Genomic DNA, 19,580 nt, shown 5'->3' on the forward strand with positions numbered 1-19,580 from the left:
TAATATAAAAATACTTTTGAAACGGAATATTTCCTGGTATAAAACTTAACTAAACTAGTTCTCTGACTCTTTGGGTTTGTAGCGCACACTTAGTGCTTTGATTATAAAAAGAGACCGATCAACCGCACAATTTGTGCGTGATCACTACTTACCGCTCGCCGCGTGGAGTCCCAGTACCGCAGGAATATTACAAGTAATTTTCATTCATATTGTTTTATTTGACAAAAATACTCTTAATTCAAACAGTAAGCACTACTTATTCCGCACAAAAGTCATTTAGGCCGACAGGGTTTGATAGTTACAAATACAGTCATGCAAGTGTACATCAGCAGCGCTTCCCCCTCATAAGACTAAACTCCTTCGATCTCTTGTTCATATAGGTTTGGTACAGTCATTTTCCTAGTTCCGGATCGCGAAAATTATTCAGTAAGACTGCAGCTAAAAAATCCTCAAATTCGAGTGAAATATGGTCAGAAGTCAACTTTGTGTTTTGGATATACTTCAATTTTTTTTTCCAAAATCTAAGCTTTTATATTTAGATTCACAGGATCGATCGACGAAAGTGATGATGACACCTTTCCTAGTTCTGGATCGGTTTAGGATCGAAACAAAAACGTCTTCACAAATAAAAAGTAACCACATGAAAAATCCATTTTCAGCCAAAACCATTGTAAAAAGTTGTTTTTCTAATAGGGAATCTTTTAATTTTGAGAAAATTAGATGAAAAATAAGAATTCTAATAAATTGAAAATTGCGTGCGGTTTGACTCGACTTTTAAACTGTACAGTGAGCTATCAACGTTATCCTCCCCGCGCCGCACAGTTGACGAACCCATTACGTCACATACATTTCTGCTGCGCCTGTGTAGTTGAGTTCGCAACGACTTTGCGTGGTAACGCCACGCGATCCGAGAGTGGGGGAAAAGCTTGCAGTTTTCGCTACATTAACAAAAACGGAAACTCTAAAAAAGTCATTTTGATTAAGAGGACATTAGATGCAAAGGTTTATATGACTATTCAATTTAAAGAAATATTTAAAATCACACGTTGCGAGTGACCTATCGCCCGTGAATTTTAGCGGTTTTTTCGCTCTTGTGAACTAGGAAATTCCGGAACTAGGAAAACAACTTGCGGTGCAATGGGCGGAGTGGGTAACAAAATTAGCTGTCGATCTCCGAATTCAAGTTTCATGTATGACCGCGGGACCAGGTTTTCATCGGCACGGTGGTTTTCCATGAAGTCTGTCCTTCAGTAAGAAATTTCACAGACATTTTATGCATGAATGTTTGTTCCTAATTTATTTACTTTTTTACGGGTACCCGGCCCGGAAAAATGGAACCGGGTTTTGAAATCGACGGGCGGGTACCCGGCACAGGCCTAGTGCCTTGTATCCCGAATTCTATAAATGCCGTGTTGAAATTACTAAATATGCCCGCGGACAACTTCTTTTGCAGGAAATTTTACAAAACTCCATGTTTTCCATTGTGATTCATGAACGACCTATATTCCTCTGGTATAGTAAGTAAATGTATTTGTGCATGCATGAAATGGCATTCACATGCCCCACATTCTGTCAGTTATGTTTTATAGAGCTGGGTCTAGGTCTTCGCACAGACAACAGACCTAGCCATGGCTTTGGAAGTGCGTTTCGCACATGGCCTTATCTGCAACTTTTTCACACCCCAAGCTTTTCCACGCATGCGTAAGGGGTGGTCTGTTGCCATGCATTTCATGCATGTACAAGTTTATGTACTAGACAATCGAACGTACATCGTTAACGAATCGCGCATTGTAGGAGGACTTTTTATCCTGGACGTTGGTCACAATGCTATGTAGATAATGTCCACCCTGGGCTAGTTATGCCCAAACTATAACGTCTGGCCCAACTGCAGCTCTACATCCAATTTCTGTAGAAAATTTCTCAAGCTTATCTAAGTTTATACATCTCACACTTGACACAATTCATCTAAAAATGGCACTTCATGACATGATATCATAAGCAATATGAGATTTTGGCACATGCTGGGCACATGCATGACAGACATCTGAGCTATAGTTGGGCTGGATTGTACTCTAGTTGGGACTGATGCTACAGTTGGGGCATTACTAACAGCCCTATTCAATTGGATGGATCGGGAGTGAGAGTCCGTGCCACACCAGTAGTGGGGCTCGGAAGGCCCCTCGAGCCCAGGTTAGACGTTGTCTTCATTTCATAACGTAGAACGGTCAGGGAGCCCACATGGGCTAGGCAGACCCCTAATAACGTGCGTGACCGTACAGTCGCCAGGTCCCTGTCTGATTGGTTTCAGTCTGACAGAAAGTGGCGAAATAACGGACCTGGAGACTATACGGTCACGCACGTTAGGCCTAATTTTTCCGAAACTTGGAAAATATCCTTCACCGTGTCAGTCATTACCTACCGTGTATCTCTTTAACAGTTATTTCAATGTCTCCCTGCCCTTGGTTATCCGTTGCTGGGTTCCGATATGTCACTCCTGAAATGGCCAAAAGGTGTCTAGATGTAAAGATACATTTTCAGGTTCACTGCGAGTCAAAATTGGACTAGACTAGGGCTAACGCTGAAAACTTTTTGCGTGCGTAAAGCGCGCCCCCAATCTCTATTACAATAGACTTGTATCAATCGTACATCAAAAGATAGTGTAAGCGCCGCCGAGCGGCGCAAGATGTGTAATCGGCTACGGATGCATTCCACTAAATGGTTGAATTTCTGCGCGCGAGGTCATTAATATTTTGTGATCCCACGAGATTTTTACAATAAGACAACCAATAATCAGGAGGGATCATAGAAATATTTCTATAAATCCCGAATTTGGGACTGATAGTATCCAGTATTGAGCCATTTTGAAGCAACATTCAAAACCATACGTTCGAGCTCTGCCTGGAACCAGCGAAACTAAAGCCTCCGCCGAATCCACTCGTTTCGAAAACGCTCTTTTCTTTTCTTCTTTTAGCGATTTTACGACCTGAGGCAACCATGTGACCCATTCCTCATTACGCGTTCCAACGTTTAACATTTCTTGTGCATACTGATGACCAAACAATCGTTCGGCCAAAGTTCTATTTAACCTTTCGACTATTCCCTGCGATCGATGAACACCGGGTTCACCTACTTGAATTTCAACCTTCTTTTTGACAAACGCCTTTTTAGACTCGCCTTTAAATTCTGACCCGGAATCTGTACCATTGCTATTTTCGGCCAAGTAAAAGGAGATCTACTGTAAATCTATTTCATTGCATCGGTCCCTTGTTCAGCCGTTTTAGTTATTAAAGATTCAACTTCTTTGTATCTAGAAGCCACGTCGACTACCATCAGCGCGTATTTGTAGTAAAGTTTTACCCTTTGGATGAAAGTCATCGGCCCGGGCACATACCCAGGCGCGGGCTTGCTTTTAAAACCAGTTTCTCAACGCGCTTTTATCTGTGCCCGTCTTTTTGTGCAAGTGATCTACAGCGCTTTCACCTTTCCAATAGCCATGTGCACTATAAAACAATCTTGAGAATTCTTTGTTCTTTTCTTTATCCATGTTTTTTAAGTTAAAGCTTTTTTTAAGTTAAGGCTTTAAAAATTAAAGTTAAAATAAAGCTAACCATACCGCCTGGACGCAGCCGACAAAAGCAACGTGACTAATGAAGGTAGAGACAAGGCGATTGCCGACGCTTTTAAAAACAGGTACGCGATCCCATTAGACGTCCCACTACTGACGGATCACGGTCCTTTTTACCCCTCGGGTTTAAAAGAACCGCTAACGTACCTACTCACCTTCAACAACCACAACAAGGTGGTCAAGTCGACAAACACTGCGGCAGAATATGCCATTTAGGAACTAACATTGGAATACGAAGTCCTGACCAACCGAGATTTGGCTCAATCGTTGCGCGCCAAGCACAGGGGCAACGAATACTATTTGTTCGAGCGGATTCACTCGCGGAAAAGCAAGAAGTCAACAAGTCATATACGCTGTGGAATATAAACATTTTGTTTAAAGATCCCGCTGTAAAGAACCCGCAAGGATTTTCCAACCCGCACATTACAGAAACCAGTGTAACAGTCGAGGGTAAACCCAACCAACTGTTTTTGCAGGGATTGTTTGAGTACCAATATTGGAACGAAATTTTCAACTTCTTTGGCAATTCGAACACAGAGTTGGGTCGAGTGGTTGTAAAAGACTTAAACCTAACGGAGTGGACATGGCTGGCTACCTGAAGTAGGCGGGGCCGCTCTTCATGTACGTGTTTCTGATAATGGAGCACAGGTGACCGTGGAAGACGGCAACTTTAAAAGTTTAGTTTATTAAATCCCGTTTAAGATAAAATGAGCATGTATAAGAATCCGCACTGCGCTTTAATCGTTGGGGAAACGGGGAGTGTCAAAACCCAGTGGATATTGGATTTATTGGAACGGGAGTACAGGTTCGCATTCGAGGCGATTGTGATTATTTGCCCCACTCTAAGCAAGAACATAACGTACTTAGACCGCCTGTGGGTATACATACCGATGAAAATGTTTATTTATGCGATTTAGATCGAGAGAAACTCAACTTGAACGAAGCCTTGGACTTATATATAAAGGCATTTGATGGCGTAAATACGTTATTATCGACGATTGCTCTTCGCACATAAAGTACAGGAAAAAGACGAAGTTAGGCAACACCTGTATGTTGAGTAGGATGGCTTTCAGTGGGAGCACTTTAATCACAGCTGTTGGTTGTCAAGTCAAAAACTTAACACGAATCTGAAAGACTATCGCGAGCAGACCGCGTGGGTGGCCCTGTTTTACACGAAAGATAAAAATTCTTTTGATCAAGCGCTGGATGAGAATAATGTTGCTCCCGATGAAAAAAGAGAAGCAATCAAAAGGCACTTGAGGGACGTTAAATTTAACAAGCTTATTTTGGCGACTGAACTTCCTGTCTCTTATTCTTTGATGTAAAAAATGTGAAAAAATATTTACTATTAACAATGGCCGAAGAAACTCAGATTTGCAATAAGTGAAAAAAGAAATGACCCGTCTAATTTTGAAGTACAGATAAACGGAAAGACAATATTACTTGTAACGATTGTATTGAAAAAGTAAGGATATATCAAGAAAGAAACAGATGTGAACACAGGCGGCAAAGTGCATCAATTGCGATGGATCTGGTACATGCCCACATAAAAAACTAAGATTCTAATGCATTGACTGTTACGGCGCTGGCATATGCCAGCATAAAAAACAAAGAAATATTTGTAGAGGCTGCAGTGATGCAATTAAAGTTACAATTTGCCAATGGTTATACACCTACCGCCAAAGCGACAGAGAAAACAATCGATATAATTAGAAGCAATTTATCGATAAAGATTTCTTGCAAGAATTAATAGACAACGACGAGTATTGTTATTACAGCGATTGTAATACTAAATTACAATTTTCAAAATATAAATCTGATTTAGGCACGATTGAACGATTAGACAACTCGTTCGATCACGTTAAATGGAATTGTGCTCTTTGTTGCTTGAAGTGCAATCAAATGAGAAAGTTTGACATGATTGAAAAATCAACAGATTTATAGCAGCTGAATAACTAAAATAAACTAGTTATTATTTGTTTGAAATTGCTTGAACTGGGCTAATGCAGCTTGGTTCAAGCATTTTTTTATTTGTTGTAAATAATAACAGTTAGAATACCTTTACCTAGTTGTTCAATTTGTTATTGCCCTAAATTTAACGTACTACACGTACGAGTACCTATGTGCTAAAATAGCGTTCAACCAAATTAAAATGGATGATATTAAATCAATTTTAAGCGCAAAACCGGCATCCACCCAAGCCTGTGAACCAAAAGCCAACATTAAGGACAGCCTTTGTTCAGTCGTGGCTTTGGGGGAATAAAAAAAATATCTCGGCAAGGATTACAATATCAAAAACATAGAGGCGCTTACTCTGGCTGAACAAGAGAAATTATTCAACCTGTACGATTAAATTCGGCAAAGAGATTGTTAAAACTTTGGGCAATTTGATTTCGAGTCTACATGCTTGACTTTTAGGCATAGCCACACCTATCGACCTTTTAGGGTTCAACGTCGGTTTAAAATTAGAAGACGACTTGACCAAAGACTTAAATGACGACCCCATTAATGGTCAGACGATGGGACACTTTTTAAGTGAAATTTGCAACAAATATGACGCTTACCTATCGCCTCTGGTTGCAGCGCTCATAACAACCAAAAATTTAACAATCAACAAGAGTTCTTATAGGGTAAAAGATGTCGACAGAGACGGTAGCAGAACAACCCAAGATTCCACCAACTCTACAATCGAGTTCGGTCAAGACGCACGTGTAGAAAGTCACCAAGAGTAAGAACCCCAGAAGAGTCGAGCAAGGCAAGCGCTTACCGGAACATAAGCTAATGAAAATCAACTCGCCCTTCTAAAAGTCGGTGAGCCTGCCTAGCTTGAATCCCTCACAAAAACCAAAATCTACGCAGATCACTGACATGTAATTTTAGGGGGACTGTTGATCGACGGAATCGCCCTCGCGTTGTTTTTAAAGAAGAATCCCGCGCCAACAGTACAGAACCACGAACGCCACCCGTACCCGTCCATGCAACAGCGAGCGCATCCGCGCAAGAAATTTTAGACATGGAGTAAATTTAAAAACCCGCTATATTGTTACGCTCCCACAAACAGTTCCCTTTATGCATGTAGATTAGAGGGTACACGCTACTGCACACACCACTTACCCCACAGCGAGCGCGCAATGACCATCTACACGTAGATTATACGGATTATATAGCAGCGCATTGCATTCCACGCGCGACCCCGTTGCTCTAAGCTGCAACATGCTTTGAACCGCAACTCCGAAGCACACTTCCAACTTAGTCATTCCTTCCTCCATGCTTGGAGTCGATCCTACTTTCAATCGCACATGTAACCCGTACATTCGACCCACACAGACCCCCAACTCATACCGTATGTGTCCCGCCAAACCACACACCGAAAGCCTGTGTCCGGTCACGGCACAGCGAGGTCAATTACCTCCGCTCACCTTCAGTTTTACCTCGTAAGAATTACGTGTAGATTTCCTAGCCATCCAGAGACTAAGTGTTGTACACTACCAAATGTACCGAGAAAGGTTCACGCTTTCCTTTCCCTCGTTGACCAAGTCCCCCGTAGCTCACCCACGAACAGCCTTTCACCCTCCCGCTTCCAAAGTCAGCGAAGACCAAGTGTGTACAAAATCCCCATAGACTTTTCTTCCATTGACTTTCTACTTGTATGAATTATTCATAACCACCCCAATCCAGTGCTCCCATTGGCTAAGACGCAGCCCAAAAGTCTATATAAAGCGACCAGTTCCAACGGTCAGCATCGATCATTTCCGAGCTGGCAGCTTTGGAGAAATAATTCCCTGACCGTTCGTGAGTGTATAGCTCCGATATGAACAACCTTTCTATCACTCCCAAATAAATAGCTCAGATTTGGATGAGCAGTACTTGAATAATATTCAGCCTTACTAGTAGCAGTTGCTTATTGTAAATATGGAGAAGATGTAAATAATTCTTCGGAATAAAACAGTTGTGTGTGTATAAGTCAGTCCAACGACTCCTATTATTTATGATGACGACTCACTACCCCAAGAGAGACATCCCACTATAATAAAATATGAGTAAAGCTTTAGACGTAAACGTGATTGCCAAGACGGTATATCACAGTGCTGTAGTTACCGTTATTTTAATGGGATATGTCATGCTCGGTAAAATACTGCTTAAAATTAAACCACCCGACTTGGACCGGCTATCGGTAGAGGACGCGGCTAAAATGACTGCCGTCGCCAATGGCGCGTTAATGACACAAGGTTAGCTCGTGGCGCAAGGCATATTGCCATCCAGCTTGCCCCAAAGCTTACCCAGTAGTTAAAAACTGTTTATTATAGAAGAAAATGGATTTGACCAGGGAGAAATACCTCTGTTGGATCGAGGAGGAGAACAATAAGAAGATAATGATCAAGACCTAGAATGGAATGACTTTTTAACACCGCCAGCTACTCAAGTTCAAGAAACGCCATTTGTAGAGGGTCAAAACTAGACACGATAGAACCCAGAGATGAAACGTTAGAACGAGCGGAAGAACAGCATTTTTAACTAATCCCACAGTAGACAAATTCTATAAATCTTTCACAATTGCCGTCAAATTGATGTACCGAGACCTGATTATGAAAATTTTGAACACAGAGTGGGTGAAGGTCCGTTTTATAAAACCAATGGTAGATTTAAAGAAGTATTGCTAACAGGCAAACAAATTCCAAAAAGTTTTAACGCCAGATACGGTAGCAAGTCATGCTAGAGTAGCTTAAGTGGAGAAATGCAACCCCCAAATGAGGTGGTTTTAGGCGGGAGGCAGTGAGGCGGGAGGCCTTGGAGTAAGGCAAGAGGCTGGAGGCGGATGCGGGTAGGTCGCGGCAAGAGGCAGGTGGAAGGGTCGAAACGCATGATGCGAGTACAAGCAGGGGAAAGGATGAACCGACACGAGGTGCCTAAAACCAACCGGAACTCGACTGAATTCTTTGAGCGGTCAACGGGCGATATAGCGTTTGATATCGTAGTTTATTTTTACAGCAAATCTCAGAAACCTCCTTTATAGTTAATCAGTCAATTGGCTTAGCGTATACATTATCATTAAGCAAAACTGTCCCTTCACCCTAAATCTCGTACCTTAATAACGTGGTGCATAATACGCTGTCGTTAATAAACTTTAGCTAGAACATCTAACCGTCTTTATCTTCCACTAAAGCCCTAGCCAGCTGCCTGATAAGAAATTGATTATCGTGTACAAAGAGATGGGCTGTTTACGTCTTCCGGGAACCTTTCATTGAACCGGGGGATCTAGCCTTGACAATGCCTCCGGATAATAAAACCTCACAAAATGACCATTTCAAGGGCACCTGCATCGAGCCACTTCCGCCCGTTCAATCAAAGCCCAAAACTGACCGTCGCAAGGGCAGCCGCACTGACCCACATCTTGTACATGCGTGTATGGTCCGACCGATGATAACGCAATGCCTTCCCGCATCTGTCTAACGTCCACCCTGACATTAAAACCTCATTAATACTACCGGGACGTTTCCAAGCCCGCCCAGACAATTGGACTTCATTAACGCTGCCAGCGCGCACCCCAGTCCGCCCGGACAATAGAAGCTCATTAATGCTACCCATACCCAGCGCCATCCACCCGCATCCGTGGTCGCTGTCCCATACGCGAGAGCGATAAAAATATTAATAACAATGAATTATTTAAAAACGCTTTCCATGTCAATGACATCTCAAAGCGCTGCAAAAACTAAATTAACTGTAAATTACTAAAACAAAGTAAAAGGAGTTATAAAACAAAATTAAAAATTAAGCAATAAAAAATAAACATTAAATTAAAATATTCATAAAACGAGGAAATTAAAACTAACAAGTACAAGATAAGTAATAATCCTAATCGATAGAGGGCGGCAATACATCCGGACGGAGGTGAAAGTCCTTCTTGGTTAGAGAAATGAAAAAAATAACAAACTTTGCCTTCATCATGGATTTCTAATACCCGCAATCATAATTTACACTATCCAATACATAAACACATGTATGTACGTGTGCAGCGTGCTGTGCTCACCCCTATATAAGCACTTGCGATCGTGCAAAGGGGATATCACACGCCAACTCAGTGTCTGAAAAATAAATACATAAGTAAATAATCGATTAAACGTAAACCTAACTCAAACGTAACTTCGAAAATGTCGCAGCCATGGAAGAGTCTCGACTACACCGACAGCGAGATAGAACAGATCATGAGAATGACAGACACGCCGGCTCAACCGTGGAAGAGGCCCAACTACACTAACAGCGAATTGGAGGAGATTCAGAAAATCGCGGACGAGATTCTTAATACAGTGAGCACCAAGTGGGTGTCATAGCTAACTTTTGCACTTGTGTTTTGTTTGTTTGGTTTCGTTTGTTCGTTTTTGTTGTTGTTTTTTGTTTGTTTTTCCCCTCCCTCCCCATGGCGTGTCTAAGGTTGGTGACGTGATGACTTACTCCGCCGTACCATTTTTGTATCTACAGCATCAGCGCAGTTGCGGGTCTGACGCCGTCCTTCTCTTAAACTCCAAGGGGGGAGAATCAAGAAATTGAGTACCGAAGGCGAGTGGAAGGAGAGCAAGAGAGGCGAGGACGAGATTTTTGAAACTGTAAGTACATATTTTCCGTGTTCCAGGTTGGTAACTGTGCGTCCGTGGGTGGGTGGGTGGGTGGGTGGGTGGGTGGGTGGGTGGGTGGGTGGGTGGGTGGGTGGGTGGGTGGGTGGGTGGGTGGGTGGGTGGGTGGGTGGGTGGGTGGGTGGGTGGGTGGGTGGGTGGGTGGGTGGGTGGTTGGGTGGTTGGGTGGTTGGTTGGTTGGTTGGTTGGTTGGTTGGTTGGTTGGTTGGTTGGTTGGTTGGTTGGTTGGTTGGTTGGTTGGTTGGTTGGTTGGTTGGTTGGTTGGTTGGTTGGTTGGTTGGTTGGTTGGTTGGTTGGTTGGTTGGTTGGTTGGTTGGTTGGTTGGTTGGTTGGTTGGTTGGTTGGTTGGTTGGTTGGTTGGTTGGTTGGTTGGTTGGTTGGTTGGTTGGTTGGTTGGTTGGTTGGTTGGTTGGTTGGTTGGTTGGTTGGTTGGTTGGTTGGTTGGTTGGTTGGTTGGTTGGTTGGTTGGTTTTACATATTAATATAGATATATTTGTTTTTATTTAGTCTTCCCCGGTTGGTAATTTCCCCTCTCCTGTATATAGTGGCTGAGAGTTTGACGCCGTTACTCAAGCTTCTAAATTTGTATTTTCTGTTCGTACAGAACCCAAGACGTTTCAGGAAAACGGCAGTTTCTTCCATCACCTCCAAGGGAAAAAATGCCAAGACACCGGGCAGTGTTTACCAGTGCCCAGAGTGTGACAGGAAGTTCACCCGACGAGATTCTATGCGGCGTCACGCCAACCTGCACGACGCTACAAAGGGATTTTCCTGTCCCGAGTGCGACGCAACGTTCAAGAGACGGGTAAACATGCGGTGCCATCTGTGTCAGTGTCACCGGAGCACCAAGCCTGAGCCCAACATTACGGCAATGGCCGACCCGGCCCAACATCCCCGTCCCGCTGCCGTCGGTGATGAAGACCAGCAGCCCGGCCGTGGCCTCTGGCACGCTCTTCCGCCCCAACATTGCCCTTCCGCCGGGGACGGCAGAATAGAGCACTGATGTCCCGTGTGTGGAAAGGCGTTTGCCCGCTCCGATTCAGTGAGGCGTCACGTCACCAAAGCGCACTTCGAGCCAGCCCCCCCCATCTCTCTTGAAAGTCCTCGAGCTGCCGCACGCTTCATCGACAGTATCCAAAGGGTGAACATCGAGGCTTATTCCCGGGAAAGTATTCCGGACTGGTCTTCATTCCTGCTCACTAACGACCAGTTGATTTCCAGGACGGAACGGGGGACAACGAAGACCCTGCGATCGACTTGGTGTACAGACGGAACTGGCCCGCGATCAGAACCCAACATCATGTCGACCGGGCGGTGCAGGATATTTATAACGTGCGAATGAATCGGCCAGAGACATCCTACCGCTGTATCGTGCGCAGTATTCTTCAGAGACTGACGTGTCGGGTTAAAGTGAACATTTCTTTCGGGTTCATCTTGCGCCACGTGGAAACGGGAGATTTGCGGTATTTTCATCCATCTCGCCGCAGTCACCGTCGCCAACCGAGACGATGCCGACGGATTGGTGCGCCGTCTGGAAGACACGGACGTTTTGGAGTACCTGCAGCAGCAGAGACTGGATACCAAATGGACCGTGGTAACGCTGACTAACGCGGCCATTTACGTAAACAAAATGCCGCAATTTTACATCGGGCCCCGACCCCTACCTCATTACGTTCGTAACAACCCCGGCCTCAACAGTCTCACGCACAACGCCCATTGCGGGGGGAGGTACACGGAGTACTTGTGTTTCTTCCGATGTCTCGGTCGCCACCGTTGAGCGCCTCTGGATGCGCTAGCAACACCGACGAAACGGTTGGTGAAACGTTTCGAGGGGGAGATGCAACGACGAATCACTGAGGGCGTGACGTTGGACGATCTGGCAACGGCGGAAGACCTGTTCGAGGTAAACCTCCAGGTGTACAGCCTCTCTCTGCCGACAACGGAGCCACCCGCGAACCAAGGTGCCAAGGTGAAGTTAGTGCGCCGTTCATTTCAGAGGTACCCGACCACACTACGCGTAAACCTGTACTTTAACCACTTCTCATACATCGCCGATGTGAACGCGTATAGCCGTCTGTTCGAGTGTCGGTAATGTAGGATGGGTTTACCAAATCGTTCAACCTCCAACGCCACGAGCCCACGTGTGATGCCAATGTAAGGCACAATTTCCGGGCGGTGTTTACGCCCTGCACGAGTCGGTCTTTGACAAACCGGCAGAAGTGGGTATTGACATCGAGGACGATCTGAATTTTTTCCCTACCACGCCACCTTCGATTACGAGTTATTTCCAAAAGTTGCCTTGAGACAGAGATCGCGACGGAAAGGTCACCTGGTGCGACCGCCACGAACTGCTCAGCGTTAGTGTAGCCAGCAACATTCACGTTTCGAAGACGCAAAATGCTTCGTGACGGATGGCGATCCGGCCAAACTCGTAAAGAACATGCTGGACTACCTGTACCAGATCGGTGACGAGGCCTATGGTCGCATGTTGTACCTGTTTGAGGGTGTATTTACTCGCATCCACGATCTAGAAGATGAATACTACCTCGACGACGAGGCCCTTCCCATGATAGGCTACTTGGAGAATCTGCGCCAGGAGTTGGACGACTACCAGAGCGAAATTCCCGTCATCGGATACAACTCCAGGAAGTATGTCATCAACGTCATAACGAAACACCTGCACAGATGGTTACTGGCTGCCGATGACGAGATCTGAATGACAACCAAGCGGGCTGGATCTTACATGTGCCTGAAAACGCGGAAATTGAAATTCCTGGACATTTCCAACTATTTGGCCCCGGCTATTCCTACGACAAGTTCTTAAAGGCGTACGACTGCTCTCACACCAAACGTTTCTTTCCCTACGAATATGACCAGCCTGGACAAACTGAACGAAACGCAGCTCCCACCGCACGATGCCTTCTTCAGCACGTTAAAAGGGGCCAATATTTCTGATGAGGAGTACGGGCACTGCCAACACTGCTGGCGAGATCGCGGCATGAAGACGTTGCGCGACTTACTGGTGTGGTACAATAATCTGGACGTCACCCCGTTCCTTGAGGCTGTGCAAAGGATGTTTGCCTTCTACAGGGCGCGGGGAATGGACACATTAAAATGCGCGATATTAGTGCCCGGCCTGTCCCTGAACTACCTGTTTCTGACGTTACCGCGAGACATTAGTTTCTCCCTCATCGACTGGGAGAACAAGGACCTGTATTATCTCTTGAAGCAAAACGTCGTGGGTGGTCCGTCTATCGTGTTCCACAGGTACCACGAAAAGGACAAGACTCTGATCCGCAACGGACCCAAGACCTGCGCCAATATCATTGGCTTTGACGCCAATGCCCTCTACCTGTGGTCCCTGATGCAACCTATGCCGGTAGGAACTTTTCTCCGTAGGAGGGAGGAGGAAGGGTTCAGGCCAGTACCGAGCCACAAGTTCTCGGTGAGAGCAGCAGAGTGGCTGGAATGGATGGCACGAACCGAGGGCATCTTCATCCGCCACCAGCTTAACCGCGGCGAAAAGCGCATCGGTCCCAGGCGCATTCCCGTGGATGGATTTTGCGAAGACACCAACACCGTCTATCAGTTTCACGGGTGTTTCTGGCACAGTCACCGGTGCCACTTGAACCCGCGAGATACCAACGCCGTTAGGAAGAAGTCGCGTGACGAATTAAGGGAGCAGACCGAAAAAATGTCGGAGTATATCCGTTCTCGGGGACACAGATTGGTGGAGATATGGGAATGCGCCTGGCTGGAGGTGTTGTCGACAAATCGTGACGCGGCAGAGTTTGTCCAAACCGTACGGCTACCTTTACAGAAAGAGAGCCTAGACCAGAATCACATCCTGGCGGGAGTGGTCAACGACGAACTGTTCGGTCTGGTTGAATGTGACATCGAGGTTCCGGAGCATCTCCGAGACAGGTTTGCCGAAATACCTCCCATTTTTAAGAACGTTGACATCTGCCGCGATGACATCGGAGAGCACATGCGTCGATACGCGGAGAGGGAAGGACTTATGAAAATCCTCGCCGCAGCCTCATCGGGAGCATGTTCGGTAAGCGGATGTTACTGGCTACCCCTCTGCTGAAATGGTATCTCCAGCACGGACTCCGAGTCACTCGCGTCTATCAGCTGATTCAATATAGATCATATCCGTGTTTTCGACCGTTTGGCGAGGCCGTCAGCGACGCCAGGCGGGACGGGGATGCCGACCCAGCGAAGGCCATCATCGCCGACACGATGAAACTGTTGGGAAACTCCGCCTATGCAAAGACCGTGACGAACCACGAAAAGCATCGGGTATGCGGATATGCGGCAACGACGATGAAGCGGTGCGACTTATCAACAGCCCGCACTTTAGAGCGATACATCAGCTAGACGACAGTCTGTACGAGTTGGAACTGAACTCTACTTCAACTTCCTCTTGAAATTCGTCGACACCGCAGACTTCCATCTATGCGAGATGGATAAGGATTCGGCTTACTTGACCATATCTAGTAAGTGCCTCGATAATGTCGTGAAACCAAACATGCGAGCAGAGTACCAGCGAGAAAAATTGGACTGGTTTCCACGCGATGATACTCCCGCCCATCCCACCTACGACAAGAGAACGCCTGGGATCTTCAAAGTCGAATGGGAAGGAGACGGAATCGTGGCCCTGTGCGGCAAAACCTATTATTGCTTCGGTGCCAAAGACAAGATAAGCTTCAAGGGTCTCAATAAAGCTTCAAATAACATCACCAAACGGAAATACCTCGAAACGTTGGATACGCAGGTGGTGGGCAAAGGCGTCAACCGCGGGTTTAGAATGAGGCAGGACGGTTCCATGTACACCTTTGAGCAGGTCAAGAGGGCGTTTACTTACCTCTACCTGAGAAGAAAGGTAGCGGACGATGGCGTTTCCACCACCTACCTGGACATATGACCGGCCAAACTCTATAAATTCGCCTGTCCGCACGCGCGGGTCCATTTTGCCCGATGGACGCGCGACTGAGGCACCCCTTCGCCGCTGTGATAGCGGGTCCCACTGGAAGCGGGAAAACCCAGTCCGTGAAGCGCTTGATTCTTGCCAAAGGACATACACTCATCGAGCCACCCCCGGAGAACATCGTTTGGTGCTACGGGGAATACCAAGATGCTTACGACCATCTGGCTAGTCTGGTGCCTCAAATACGATTTGTGGAGGGCTATCCTGACGACTTACTTAAGACCCTTGACCGGAAGCAGAGAAACCTGGTTGTGATAGATGACCTCACGTCCGAAAGCGGTAACAATGCTAAGGTTACCGAACTGTTCACTAAAGGGAGTCACCACCGGAACCTGTCCGTCGTCCTTATTCTGCAGAACCTGTTTTACAAGGGTAAAGAAATGCGCACCATCAGTTTGAACGCGCATTACTTGATTGTCTTCAAAAACCCAAGAGACGCCTCGCAAATCAACTACTTTGCGAGGCAGATGTACCCGACGAGGGTGAAATACATGCTAGAGGCTTACCACGACGCTACTTCCGTTCCGTACGGCTACCTCTTCATCGACCTGAAACCAGATACGCCCGGGACCATGAGACTCAGGACTAATATTCTGCCTGGAGAATATCCCGTGGTTTACGTGCCGAAGGTATAAATGCGGGCGATTAAAAACGACCGTGCTCATTCGAAGATGTCGGGGCGCGTGCGTCACAACGCTCCCTACCTCCACGTGTTGGCCCGGGGTAGTGACAAGCAGCAACAGGGCATTATCCAAGGGGCCAATAGAGAATTGCTCCACTGTTTATGCGAGTGCGCTCTGAACATTCGACTTAAGCCGGCGGAAAAAAAAGTCACCTGCGGATCCTCAGTGACAGAAAGATAGGAGCGCCGAAGAAAAAGAAAATCTTGCGCCAAAAGGGCGGATTCCTCGGAGCCTTGCTCACCCCGGTTCTGAGCGCCTTGGGCGGGTTACTGTTCAAGTAAACACGGAGCACGTCAAGAAAATGGTTCTCGTCCCGCTAGAAACCCTTGCGAAGTTACAGTCGGCCAGAAGATTGGAGCAGACCCCTACCACACGAGTAGTGCATGGCTTGGACACTGATATGAGAGAGCTCCTCTATAGACAAAATCTCTCGGACGACGACAAAACCCAGCTGTACCACCAGACGCTGCACCGCTACATGAACTTAAATAAACAGAGGACAGCGCCCCTGACCACGACGCTTGAAACAAAGAAAAAAGAAAACGACGGGCAACCACCCCAGCTGGAACGCATGCCGCTCGCATCTCCTAGAAAACAGTCTGCGCTGGATCCTGACAAGGACGCCGAGTTAAATGTACACCTGCGTGAGGAACCAGCCGAAGAAGAGTCGTACGATCTTCCCAGGCTGTTTGCGGAGGCCAGTCATCTCAAGTCAACGCCCCGCAGAAAGAGAACAAAAACCCGGTTCCCGAGGTTTGAGCGGACACTGTATTAATACGTCGGAAATACCCGCAGACAATCATTTTAGACTTTGTCACCATGGACCGTTGTCTGCCAAAGTCAGGCTGCTGACTGAAACAGCTCGCAAGAAGAGTTCGCTGTTGGTACATATGCTGTCGCGGTAGCGTGGTCATCCAGAACACGGGCTTCAACGATGGAACCGTACCAGACGTACCTGAAACGGATTTACAACGATCCCCAACACCCAGTGGCGTTGGGTGGGACGGAGGCTGTCTACCGCGCTGCCAGAAAGGCCGGCATAGGCGTCAATCGGCGGCAGATTCGAACCAGGCTGAGTCAGCAACCCACGTACACGCTGCACAAACCGGTCCGGAAGCGCTTTAAGCGGAACAGAGTCATCGTCGGAGGCATCGACTACCAGTGGCAGGCGGACCTGGTAGATATGAGGGCGTTTAGTCGCTTCAACTCCAATTTCAAATATCTTCTACCGTGCATCGACGTCCTTTCTAAGTACACCTGGGCCGTTCCACTCAAGAGTAAAACCGGCGCAACATTCGTCGAGGGTTTCGCTACAATTTTGAAATTCGAAAACCCATAGCGCTACAGACCGACAACGGCACGGACTTCACCTACCGCCTGTTCCAGTCTTTCCTCGAGAAGCATAACATCTCATGCTTCACCACTCACACGAGACTAAAGCCAGTGCGGACCCTCAAGACCAAGATGTATAAATACTTTACGGCATCCAACGGTCGAGCCTACCTCCACGCTCTGCCAAACGAACAAAATGCCAAACGGGTACGGAACACCCTGTACGACGCCGTGGACTCCACACACCGCCTGACCTCTTACACCCTCGACGTGGGAGACCCGGTACGAATCAGCATGGCGGCAAGATCCTTTAAAAAGGGGTATCTTCCAGGCTGGACCACCGAACTCTTTACCGTCAGCGCACGGCTTCCGCGCCGTCCACCCGTGTACCGGTTGAAAGATTTCGATGGTGATGATTTGGACGGCACTTTTTACGGACACGAGCTGCAACGGGTGATCAAGTCGGACGATTTGTACGGGGTGGAGAGGGTACTGCGGAAGTGAAAACGCGGAGGAACGACGGAGTACTTCGTCAAGTGGCTGGGCTACCCCGACAAGTTTAACAGCTGGGTGACAAGGCTGCACAAGCTTTAAAACGCCACCGCCCCTGGATGTGGTCACCATTGTACCGGTTAGCCATGGCGGATTCATTCTATGTCACTCTTCCCAGCAATAGCTCCATGGACGTCCACCCCAACAATAAGCTCAGCCATTTCTTCTCCAGTTTGCCAACTCCACTGTCTTTTGACGGGGATTGGGAGGTGGCCTTGTCTGAAGCGACTTACCCGCTCTGTTGGATGAATGTGACCGAGGGCTATCTGTAAGCCTGCTCGGGGGGACAAGCCGATTCCAGATTTCACTTTCACCACCTTCCAGAGGGGTATTATGCGGTGCCCGAGGAATTACTAACAAGTTTTGAACCACCCGTCGATCACGATGGTCTCGTAAGGTTCTCCTACAACAAGCACATTCAAAAGGTCATCATCAAAAGGGTCACGGAGTAGTGCTCAAACTGTTGGGGTATCTGGCGAACTTACTCAGCTTCCACGATGGAGCGACCGTAACGGGGACCGTAAAGAGAGCGAGAGTCGTGGACCTCTGGCCCTTTTATTCGATGTTTCTCTACTCTAATGTCGTCGAGTACCAGACCGTGGGAGACACGCACGCCCCATTGCTGCGCATCGTGAACGTGGATGGCAAGTACGGCAGCATCGTGACCAAAACCTACGACAGCCCCCACTTCATCCCCTTGAGGCACAAGTTCGTGGACACGATCGAAACAGATATAAGGGACGATATCGGTTAGCCCATTCTATTTGTGAGCAGAAGAGTCATCGTGAAGCTCCACTTTCGGAGGCGGCGGTCCACCTTTCCACAGTGATCAGCATGAGCGGATATTATCGCCCCATCGTCAAGCATTACGAGGATAACTACTTGGGTCAGGTTGGCCGCGGTCTTCCGGTGTTCACCGGGCCGAGAAATCAGAGAGGGTACAGTCTCCGGGGAATTTTGGGCGGTCTTTTCCGCTCCACCATGCCTCTCATCAAGCAGGGTGCTAAGACTTTGGGCCGCGAGGCCCTACGTACCGGTGTTGGAATCGCTCGGGATGCCCTTGAGGGAAAGGGTTTTAAATCGGCAGTAAGGGACAGACTCAAAACCGCTGGGCAGAACTTGGCACACACGGCCATAAGCGGCGTGGACTCCCACCTCTCGAGACGACCTATAAAAGGGAAAGCCGGCACCAGATGCGCCACCTCCTCGGCCGGCAGGAGAAGGAAGCGATCGAAGGACATCTTTGACTAACTACCTCGCACGCTCCAGCAACTCAAAACCATGTCGCTGTTGCACGACAAGTCCTGCGAGTGCATCTAGTCCGAAGTGGACCTATTCTCCGTTCCACCAACGCAGACCAGCATCGAAAAGGGGCAGTGGGAAGAGTTCTATCCCATCTCCACCATCAACGACGGCGGACCGATCAAGTTTTTCGTGCCGGGTTCTGGGGATGAGTACTTGGATCACATGATCGGACCGCTACACAGCGACATTTTCTTCCAGGAAAAGCACGTGCTGAACGGAGTCGATCTAAAACTGAAACTGATCAGGAGTAGCGACTCGTTCTGTCTGATGGCCACCGGATCCGACCCCACCTACCAAGTGGTACTTCTCAACGCCTCCCTGTTCGTGAGAAAGGTCAAAGTAAGCTCCGCCGTCATGCTAAGGAACGCCTGGGCCTTGGAAGAGGGCACCGCCAAGTATCCCATCAAACGAACTCTATGCAAGATAGCGTCTTATGCACCACGTTATTAAGGTACGAGATTTAG

General features: G+C 47.4%; 2 protein-coding genes and 1 pseudogene across 12 annotated transcripts in view; 2 read left to right on the forward strand and 1 right to left on the reverse strand.

Moving 5' to 3' along the window:
* The window catches only part of kctd9 (potassium channel tetramerization domain containing 9), a 189,986-nt gene extending 187,383 nt beyond the window's left edge, over nt 1-2,603 (reverse strand). For all 11 annotated transcript variants that reach the window (XM_087144849.1, XM_087144853.1, XM_087144852.1 and 8 more), the window contains exon 1: nt 2,420-2,603. The gene's annotated coding sequence lies outside the window, so the exon portion shown is untranslated. The remainder of the gene's footprint in view (nt 1-2,419) is intronic.
* Nucleotides 2,604-12,970: 10,367 nt separating this feature from the next.
* LOC147796949 (uncharacterized) lies at nt 12,971-15,185 on the forward strand (annotated as a pseudogene).
* Nucleotides 15,186-16,861: 1,676 nt separating this feature from the next.
* Nucleotides 16,862-17,763, forward strand: LOC147796950 (uncharacterized). The gene is made up of 2 exons (XM_087145122.1): nt 16,862-17,104; nt 17,314-17,763. The coding sequence occupies exons 1-2, from the start codon at nt 16,862-16,864 to the stop codon at nt 17,761-17,763; spliced, it is 693 nt and encodes a 230-aa protein (XP_087001248.1).
* The last annotated feature ends 1,817 nt before the right edge of the window (nt 17,764-19,580 follow it).

This window comes from Acanthaster planci, linkage group LG13 (genome assembly GCF_054643075.1).
Source record: "Acanthaster planci isolate LZ-2023a linkage group LG13, COTS_SCS, whole genome shotgun sequence".
Classification (NCBI taxonomy): Eukaryota; Metazoa; Echinodermata; class Asteroidea; order Valvatida; family Acanthasteridae; genus Acanthaster; species Acanthaster planci.